Genomic DNA, 10,811 nt, shown 5'->3' on the forward strand with positions numbered 1-10,811 from the left:
ATGAATGGACAAGCGATAGAAGACCGATGGCTTCGGATAAATAAATTTTTCGGTCAATTGGTAGGAATATGGCCTGGTCAAACGAAATCTACGAAACTTCTGATGCGATGCTTTACATTTATCGTCATGATATCGGCCAACGTAACGCAGGTATAAAATCTACCTACTGTGCTCTCTAATATACACTGTTGTGTTAGTTTCGAGGATCAGAATAGTATGAGTGATAAATACAAGAGTACTTACTTATTTGGTGGATTTGGTGGATTTGGTGGATTTGGTGTTAGTGACACGAAATCGACCATATTTTTAAAAGAGGATGCAATTGCACTGATGGGTGAGAATGCTTTCATACCGTACATATTACGTATCATGTTATACGATATACGATATACGATATCTATAGTGAAACGATGAAACTCTTTTTGCAACATCAAATAGATTCTCTCCTATAAAATGATTGAAGTACTACTACATCCGAATGTTTACATAGAGAAACAGTTCAATTTTCTTTGGAATTATAGATGGCAAAGGTAGCGATATCCTTCAGTTTCGTTAGCCTGACGGATCAAATGCCTTTCTTAATTCTGGGATTCGGTACATTTTTGAAGCAATATAATTACGTGTTGAACGAAAAGAGGGTGAGCAAGTCACTTGAAATTTCGACGGTATTCAATTATTGAAATTGTTCAAATCACAGTTAAGGGAACTTCTAGGAAGTGTAGTGACCGACTGGCTAACGAAGAGACCAAAAGAGGAACTAATGATTTTGGAAGCGTACTCCAACAAGGCAGTGATGTTTTCAACAATCTATAAAGGTAACCAAAATTCTCGAGAACTTACACTTTACATTTCATTCTTTCTCCTCTTTTTCAGTGGCCATAATTGCTAACCTAATTATGTTTATTCTTCTGCCGTTTGTACCGCCCGTCCTGGATGTTTTAGTACCCCTAGAAGAACCACGAAGCCGCATATTCATATACCCAGCTTATTATTTTCTGGACGAAGAAAAATACTATTATTTCATAATTGTGCACATGCTTGTCGCGGCGTGTATAGTTGCATTCGTATTTATCGCAGCTGACCTGAACTTGGTCTATACAGTGCAGCATGCTTGCGCCCTATTCGCTATTACAGGGTAAGGCATTGCCAATAACATTTTTTTTCCAATAAACAAGGTAACTCATGATTTCGAATTCTTGATGGAACGATTGTAGACATCGTTTCGAGCGGGCAATGGATGAGATGCAGATTTTAAATGGAAAAAATGCTGATGAATTGAGAGAGAAAAGTCAGCAGAAAGTGCGCGCATGCATTGATGCCCATCGAGAAACTTTGAAGTTAGTATCATATATGTGATCTATGATTCGGTATAGGTAGTGGGGACAGAAAGCATAATAGAAAACAATACTCATTCAAAGAATAAGAACATTTTATCGCGCAATCAATCAGCTTACTGTATCAAAAACGTAATCGCGATAGGTATGTACAGAAAATTCAGGACTGCCACGTGGTACTTCTCTTCCTTACCGTTGGACTGGCAATAATTACGTTCGCTATTACGTTAATGAAGGTAAAATATCATCAACAAGGATGTGTTCATTTATCCCACTTAATCCTATCGCAAATTGTGTAATTTATTTTTCTTAATGATCAGCTGGCAATGATGAAAATATCTATGATGTACTTTACGTTCTCTATGTTCCTCGTCGGCCAACTAGTTCACGTATTCTTCGTAACTGTTATGGGGCAGCTTCTTATAAATTCGAATAACGAAACTTTTAACAAAATGTAAGACAATAGAGATTAGACTAATGTTACACTACACTGTTTTCTGTTGCCTCTAACAAATTGGATTTGAATACACAGATACGGATCACTCTGGTACCAAAGTTCATTAAAGACGCAGGACATACGAATACTGTATACAATGGTTTTGCACAAGTGTTTGTTTTCCCCAGCATTAAAAGGCGGAGGAGTAATTGATCTAAACTTAGTTACTTTTTTACAGGTAGGCTTTTCACTGTCAACTATTTAATACCTATTTTCGTTCAAAGGCTTCACAGTAAAAAACAAACAAAAAACTACATTTCCATTTTAGATCTTAAAAGCTTCTTTCTCCTACTACGGATTATTAACAACCGTATAAAAGAAGAAGAACTCTTAATAAAGTAGATTTCGTTATTATAATATTATAATTTATAGTTTCTTTTACAGTAGCGAAATAGGTCTATTAGAATAATAGAATTGAAAATAATATTTTTGCGTTATTACGGCAGCAATATAAGATTTCTGTAATACGTTTTGCGATCTGTTCTCTTAGCGAAAGCAAAAATAACAATTAAAAATTGCAGATAATTAGTCGAGTTACTTACACAGCTCGCGTAGCAAAGCATTATTCGCATAGCGGAACGAGAATCGTGTATTATTGGCCGCTTATTAATCTCTTTGTAAATGCTAACGTGAAATCTAGACCGTGAGATCGGGTCAGTTTGAACGTGTACCGAACCTTCCTATACTCTCTCTGTAACGCCAACGCGAGACAAAGATCCTCCGACTGTTCGTTGCTTGATAAAAAGCATAATATCTTAATATATTACCAGTGCGGAATTCACTTATTTTCGTTTTTTACACTCCGCATCATACGAATGAAAAAAAAAGAACGGTAGGAATATTCGTATTGTAGTGTAGAGAGACTTTTAAAAAATAGATAAACACAGTTACATACTCTAGAGAGGAATTTTTTAGTAAGAAGGAAAACTGTTGCAGATTATTGCACTTACATACCTATTTTTTTCAACTGTACGAATCTATGAAAAACTGCGATGAAACAAGATGAACAGGTACGACAATCAAGCATAATACAGTAACCAATCATGGTAAATATGGCTAGTTATCGAGGAACAACCAAAAGAGAGTTATACATGAATAACGATTGAAGACGGCTCGGCTGTGAAGGTAACAGCTGAACGATTTATCGTAGTTACGCGGCAATAGGGAGTTCTCGTTCGCTTGAGAAATTATTCAAAGAAACAGCATGCGAAACGAAAGACAGAACGTGAGGAAATTATTTCAGAAAATCATTGCACTTTCGTCCCATCTCTCGCACGCTAAACATTCTCTGTCGAGTTCGACGGGTTTCGTTTCACTTTCGGCATGGACGCTAACACAATAGAGGAACGATATCTCAAGATTACTAAAAGATTGGCGATACTCGCAGGATTGTGGCCTTATCAGACGGGTTATGGAAAATACTTTTCTCGAGTTCTTATCATATTAATCGGACTGTCGTGCATACTTCCACAGGTATGATAGAAACTCTATCTTAAATTAAACGAATCAAACGGATTATTTATGATTATTTATTCACTCTTCGATATTTCTTCATATTTTCTATATATGTATTCTGTAGAATAGGATAAAAAATATTAGATATAAATGCATTGTCTTTAATTCTAGGTAGCATACGTGGTAACCTTTTTCAGCTTGGACGTTTTAGTGTTGCAATGTCCTCTTTTGGCTGTGGGATTTGGAATTGTTATAAAAGAGTGCGCGTACGTGATACACCAAAGCAAGGTGAATCAACGTTTATCTATTCTAGAGATTTCTTTAGCTGATTAATAAAACTGTAGTTGAGGTCCCTTTTCGATGATATTCTGAAAGACTGGGGGATGAAGAGATCAAAGAAGGAATACGAAATATTAGAATTTTACTCGAAGAGAGCAGTTCTCTTTACTTCACTCTATAACAGTAAATCGATAACCAATCTTCTCTTTTCTATCTTCTCAACCTTTCGGTCACTTTGCTTTCATTATTCTACTTGTAGTGAATGGACTTGTTTGCTTCGCTATGTTCGTCCAAATGCCCATCACGCCGCAGATTTTAGACTTGATCATACCGCTTAACGAGTCACGTGAAATAGTATTCTTGTATCCAGCTTATTATTACATCGACGAGAAGAAGTACTTGATTCTGATAATAGCAAACATGACCAGCTCGCTCGCGGTAGTTTACGTGGTATACATTACCTACGACACTACTTACGTCTTTCTTGTGCATCACGCATGCGCATTGCTGGCCATTTCTGGGTAATCTACTTCGTTTTCTTCCATTTTCATTTCTTCAAAATATTCTTCAAGTTATAATAAAAAAATGTGCGTAGGCACCGTTTCAAGTGTGCAGTCCCAACAATTTTCACTCAGAAAGAAAGGAATGCTAAGTTTGCCGAAGAAACGTATCGTAAAATATGCTATTCCATTCAGGAACATCAGCATGCCGTAAAGTTAGTGTGCATGAAGTTTCCTTTTCATTTCAATATCAACTTCGTTAACTTTCTTTTTATTCTTCTATAGTTTCGTCACCATTATTCAATTGATCCACGAATCTTACCTGCTGATTACAATGGGTTTGACAATGATATGTTTCAGCGTGACGTTAATGAAGGTAGGTCATCTTATTTGCGCAATCTTATTTGCGCAAATGCAAATCATCTCCAGGGATTTCTTTTGATCGACATTTGATGTACTTGGAATTAGGTATCGATGCTAGGGTACGATATAGATTTCATTAAATGCTGTTCGTTTCTGGTACTACAGCTGTTTCATTTGCTGCTGATCACTTTACCCGGCCAAATGGTGATCAATGAGAATGAAAATGTTTATCAGGCAATGTGAGTGGTCCGAATGAAAATGAGGATAGAAAATAATTATATTTACAATGTAGAAATTTCTCCACTAATATTATATCACTTACAGGTGCAAATCATTATGGTATAATGCTACAACAAGAGGACAAGCACTGTACATAATAGCATTGAGAAAAAGCCAGGTTCTCAATATCTGTGCAGCCGGAAATTTCGTGACAATGAATTTACAAAGTTTGTTAATGGTTGTGAAAACAGGTGTCTCCTATTGCATGGTACTACGATCTATGTAAACAATGAAATCTCCGAAGAAATTTTTCACGACTGACAACAAATATTCACATCACTCCTATTATTAAACGCATGATTTTATACGCGATGAAAGTTTGTACATTTTCACAAACGCAATATCTATCATGGAAACAAAATGATCCTTTTCTGTTTCGTTTCTCTCATTAATTTTACCCTCAGCTGATCTCGTGACAATGTTCCAGCATTATAAAATTGTGCCAATAGTGAATGTATCGTATCAGTTGAGTTAATTACGTAATTTTTAGTTGTTGCAATCATTCACGGAAAGAGACATTTCAACATCTTTACTGAATTTCAAAAGGCTAAGTTGGTTCATCTTTGTCTTCGAGTCGATCAAATGCGGTCTTGCATCATCAATTAACATCCTCCTACGATTTCATTTCCACGAACTGCGATATTTAACGGTCGACTAGTCTGGAGAGCATATCAGAGACCAGAACCGCTGTGAAACCGCAAAGTGTTTCCAGGTTGCGAGAGAATAAACGATTTCAATTACTTGACTGGACCACCAAGATCGGCATAGCGTTGATCGTACGCGGAAGCTAGTTTTGCGTTTTGTCTAAAGCTTATTAATCTCGTTACAAGTACCCGCGTAGATTCAGCAGCTCTGACCTTGTTACACGTTCGAGTTTAGCAATTCTGACAGATCAATACCATTATTTCAAATTACAACAACTGTATCCAACGAAATAATCTTAAATAAAAGGTCATACCCAATACTTGCTCTATTGAAGTAGGAATACAGCATCTTAAAGATACTAATCACTATCGGTAATCCATCCTGTAGTTCCATTACTATTCACCTCTTACAGAAACGGATCAGAACAATAAGAAAACATGCGAATTCGTAAACATATTCATTCTAGAAATCTCGAATTGTCCGCTGCCATTTTTCCCACTTTACATGTCATGTCAGCGTTTGCCATCTAGTCAGAATAGTCTTAGTTCGACAATCACAATGTTGTAAAGCAATAGACAAATACACATATTGAACATCTATAGCTTCTTCTTCTGGGTAGGCGCGATAGTTGATCTTAACATCACACCTGGACAACCATCCAGGTGAGTAGAATATGCATTATTTAATCTGTTTTTCTCGAAGGAACACCATATGCATGCAGTGAACCTGTGACAAGTGTCTCGTGTCAAAGTGCTACGCGCAAAGTCCAGAATTTACGTGGCCATGGTGATGGGCAAGCGATAGAAGATTGGTGGCTTAGAATAAATCAATTTTTCGGTCGATTAATAGGACTATGATCCGATGATGATGATGAATTCTAAGCGTCGAATTCTAAACATAAATTCTAAGTAGATGTTTATTTTTTTGTCGTTTTCAATTTTTAGATAAAAGATTCTCGAAACAGAAAGGAGAGATAATGAGTACTATTTCGGTGGAGAAAGAACGAATGAAAAAATAGTAGTACTTTCGAAGGAAGATTGGAAAGCATTGGTTACGACTACGTATTCCGTGTAGCGGGTGAACCGCTTGTACGAAGGGGAACGAAGCAGTAAGCTTCATAAGAAATGGATAATGGATGCCGTAAATCGTGGAACCTATATAATCGTGAAGTGAAAAACACATGGCGTCGCTGTGGCGTGATCAATAATAGATCGTTGCTTGTTTCAATGGAAAGTCATAATTTCGAAAAATAGAGCGACTGATTAAGAAAAATTCAATGCACTTAGCATACATGTTTCATAGACCACAGATGAGATAAAAAATTATACGTAAGTATAAACGAAATTTTCGATCAAAGTTCAGAAATTGTGTCGGCATATAATCAAGCGATGTGAAATGAGTTTCGTTTCGTTTTGCGGTTTTCGGCTCAGTCATTACGTTTGATGAACCGTGGTTACGTCATTGCAACTCTCTCTCTGCACCCCTTTGCCAAATTATCTTCCGACTACTTTACAGAATTTCCAGAATTTACGACTCTATTAACACCAGAAAACTCTTCCGCATCGTTCTCCATTGTAACTGATCGAAATCGAGGCTGGAATACTGAAATCGTGGAGGTCCTTTTCCCCGCGGCGCGGCGCGGCGCGGCGCGGCGCGACGCGCACCCTTTTCGTTCAGGCACCGACCGCCGAAAAAGAAGAGGATCAGGGTGTGGGTGAGCGATGGAAGACAGTTTCACGGAACTGCCGAGGATTTCGGCGTTCTGGAACTTTCTCATATTGATCCTGGGCTAGTCTGTGAACAGCTCGACGTCTGCGTCTAAGATGTCTCTCTGTGTAGAAGGAAGCTGTCCCCGCCCTTCCTTTCGACCACGAAATGATGCATTGCGGCAGCCTATCCGCCTTTCCATCATCCAAGTAAACTAGATCGTTTTCGCTCGATATTGGCTCACGTGAATCAGAATATCATCTATCGGTGTATGAATTCCTGCTATTGAAAACAGCAAACCCGTTCTTCAGTTTTATAGAATATCTCAGAAAATAAAGAAGCCCATATTTCGCGCTGATAAAAGATCCATGGAACCGAAGTAACGTTGACTATCTGTATTTTCTCTCTTTCCATCCTGATAACTTCTTACGCAACGCGTCCATGCAAGATTTACGAGGAACCCGCGAATCCAGCGTGACGATAAAGAACGATAACGAAGCGGTCGTTAAGCAATCTTCGAGATGCACGAGCAAGTGCGTCCAGTCATATTTACGAGGGTCTGTAAAAGTTTCTTCACGAGACTGGGCGTTTTACGATGGCCGACGTGTAGCCCAATGGCCGATACATTCTCCCAAAAACAGTCTTCTGATCTGTTTGGAAGGTCTTTGACTGAATGTTTTCGAGCCTTCTCACGACTCGTCGTGTTGTGTCGTAACAAGTACCATTCATGTTTATAGTCCAGTTGATTCGGAATCTTGCACTCGAAAAATTTTCGAATCTACTGGCTGGAGCGTTCATCGAATCGGTATTCCAGGATGGGTGGGATTGCGTTCCGGGCAGTCAGACAAGTTTTAAAAATACTTTACCAAAGCTGTGCGGTCGTGTCGGGGACTTTTTGCATGATTTGGCGCCAGTTACCGATTCGCCTTACCGAATCTGGACTTGCCCGGCGATCCCAAGGAGGTGCAATGAACCCGTTGCAGAAATTCATCGTGCTGCTAATTTTTAACGCGGCTTCTTTCAGCAATCATTGCTCCTTGGCAAAGTGAAAAAACCCGATATAAAAAAGAGAACTCGCTGAGAAGCACTGCTCGTGAAAGACGAAAATATTGAAAGTCTAGGACGAGAAGCAGCAAGATAGGGGTGTGGCTCGAACACATCCGCGAAAGTTGCTCGCCGAGACGTTCTTTATTTTCGCTGTCGCGATACCATGCGCGAAAACATGGGAACAAGAGAGTGGGGTCCTCGGAATTTCGCAGGAAGTGACAAATTAGCTTGGCGAGCGTGGTTTTGTAGTTTTAGCGAGGTGACTTATTTATAGAGCGCCTTAGTCGCTAATGGTAATCCAGGTGTTTCCACGGTGACTCTATTTTCGTCCTGTCGTTTATCTTTGCGGCCCACGGGAATCGCCGCGCAACTTTTTCCCGAGCCTTCGACCAGCCGAATAAACACAAGCGCGGACATTACCAGATAATGGCGTGATTCTTGACCGCAATTCATTTCACTACCCACGTTACACAGCCTGACCAGACACTTTACAGATTTATCGCTAACTGAATACCGCGCCGAAAGAACCACCGATGTTTCGCTCTAATCTGATCGAATACAGTTGCAATTTAATTATCCTGCATGTTGGATAACCCTAATCAATTATCCTTAATATTTTCTTTCGAGAAGAAAATGATCGAATGCCATTCTTCAAGTTGAAACCTTAATCATACCGCATAAAGGTACAAAGAGTCGAGGGTCTCGATTCCTCGTCGTCCAATTTGAACAGGATTTCCAGACGACCACGTCCGGTGGTCTGGAGGGTACGGTCACACTGCTCGTGATTCGAGTTCGGTGAACCCTCCAGTTGGAAATGGTCCTTGCGAGGTGGTCGAGACGCCGTCGCCGCGCCGCCGCGCCGCCGCGCCGCTCGAAAAAGGTCCTCGCGCGCTGGCTGACTCATCGCGCGCGAGGAGCCGCGTCCATGGGCGTAATTCACCGAGCGAGCGTGTGCCGTGGTCCTTATGAGTGTGCGAACGCGTCGAACCGCGGCGCGTAATATCGTGTAGGTGGCACTAAAATGGGTGAAGGTAGCCCCGGGCACAATGGCTGCTGGCTGGTAGGTATACCAATATCCTGCGACGCAACAAGTGTTAGCCCACGCGTTCCACCGAGCACGCCAGTGGCGCAGGTACGCGAGATGATCGCGACGATCGACCACGAATCACCGATATTCGCGACATTCTACCCCTCGATCATCAAGCTGTTGGCCTTTCTTTGCGTTATGGTAGTCTATTTGATCGGAGAGAGGAAGTATTCGCATTGAACGATGAAAATACAGGCCTCAAGTTGCCCTGCACCGAAAGCAAACTTCGCCACGCATTTGCATAGAACCGCGTGCACGCGTTGGCATCTCACCTTGGAGTCGTTTCTCGAATTTCTAAGCATCGTCAAGGTGACTCCAATCTCCTTGCTTCTATCCTTTACCTACCTTCCGGATGGATTGCGATCGGAGGCTGTAGCGTGAGAAACAGCGGAGACCACGGCTGCTTCTTTAACTTCAACTACTATCCAACCTTTCTAGTTCCTTTTGTCCTGGGATATTCTTTCCACCTCTTTCCTCACTTTTAACCCAATCGTACACCAGTCCTGTTCCACCCGCACTTTTCATCGCAATGGTAAAATCAACTTTCGACCATGCAATTACCATCGTTGAAATCAGGAAGCATGCAGGGGATGCTTGCTGTCTCGAGATCTGTGCAAATACCAATCATCTCTCTCGCAAACTCTCGGAAATACTCGGTGGATTTTCAAAAGAATTACTCTTGCAATGTCTTTGCTCCACCTCGTTCACCATGGGCCGTGGCCCATATCATTTCCACGATGGTGAAACTTTCACCCGAGAACAACCGCGAGACTCTCTTTGTTATGGGATCGCGTGCCTCTCGCACTCGACGATTCTCACGCGTAACAATGTGCGCACATGTTTCTCATAATCGCTTCATCCTGATAAGTGACTAGCCGCGATCGAATTACTCGTGACATTTCGAGAAAAAGTTCGATACGATGAAAAAGGATGAAATGTGATCAGAGTCGCGTGCAGTAAAAGGCAAGCACGATGCACAAGATACAGCCTGATGTTGTGTGTCATCGCTCGTATCCCTGTCGCCGCGACGGCGCATGAAAGCACGGCATTGTTTGATTAAAACAACGTTGCGGTTCTGCTCGAGGTTACGAGGATCGCAGCCTACTTCACTTTCGCAACGATCGATTCTTTTTCGCGACGTCCGCCCACACTCGCAACCCCTCCTCCTCTCGATCATGACCTTACGTATTGCGGGTAGAAGAGATAAAACGAAGCTGTAAAATCTTCCACGAGTAGGTACGTAATATCGGTGAAGCAGCTCTCTTGTAACAGGAGAGAGGAATTTTTTTTTCGCGCCATGGAACGATCCCATGAACCGCTTAATCGTATATGGAAGCGATGAAAGTCAACGCGTATTGTTGCACCGCGCGATAACAGAGCCGCATAGCTAAACGACCGCGCGATATTAATCGTGGCTCAGTCAAAAATGAAATCACCTTTCTACGAGGGACAAGCGCGAGCGCTGCAAACAACTTTCCCGCCCACAGTTTCGCGTTTACCTCGTAATTACCAGACCTAACCCGCACGATAAAAGTGACGAGAACGTATGGTATCGGTGAGCGAAACGAACAGAAACGAGACACATTTCGTACACAATCCTTTCGATCGTTCACTGTCGG

The 10,811-nt window shown here is 41.1% G+C and overlaps 2 protein-coding genes across 2 annotated transcripts; both read left to right on the plus strand.

The window, feature by feature from the left end:
• LOC143183227 (uncharacterized) lies at positions 1–2,239 on the plus strand. Its single transcript, XM_076384732.1, has 12 exons — positions 1–150; positions 522–638; positions 698–815; positions 874–1,135; positions 1,215–1,341; positions 1,374–1,466; positions 1,499–1,594; positions 1,655–1,788; positions 1,867–2,008; positions 2,055–2,062; positions 2,109–2,168; positions 2,215–2,239. Exons 1-12 carry the CDS (start codon positions 1–3, stop codon positions 2,237–2,239), a joined length of 1,332 nt encoding a protein of 443 aa, XP_076240847.1.
• Positions 2,240–3,153: 914 nt separating this feature from the next.
• Positions 3,154–4,998, plus strand: LOC143183236 (uncharacterized). The gene is made up of 10 exons (XM_076384744.1): positions 3,154–3,303; positions 3,457–3,573; positions 3,630–3,747; positions 3,824–4,085; positions 4,160–4,274; positions 4,350–4,440; positions 4,494–4,546; positions 4,593–4,666; positions 4,752–4,914; positions 4,951–4,998. The coding sequence occupies exons 1-10, from the start codon at positions 3,154–3,156 to the stop codon at positions 4,996–4,998; spliced, it is 1,191 nt and encodes a 396-aa protein (XP_076240859.1).
• Positions 4,999–10,811: the final 5,813 nt, after the last annotated feature.

This window comes from Calliopsis andreniformis, chromosome 1 (genome assembly GCF_051401765.1).
Source record: "Calliopsis andreniformis isolate RMS-2024a chromosome 1, iyCalAndr_principal, whole genome shotgun sequence".
NCBI lineage: Eukaryota > Metazoa > Arthropoda > Insecta > Hymenoptera > Andrenidae > Calliopsis > Calliopsis andreniformis.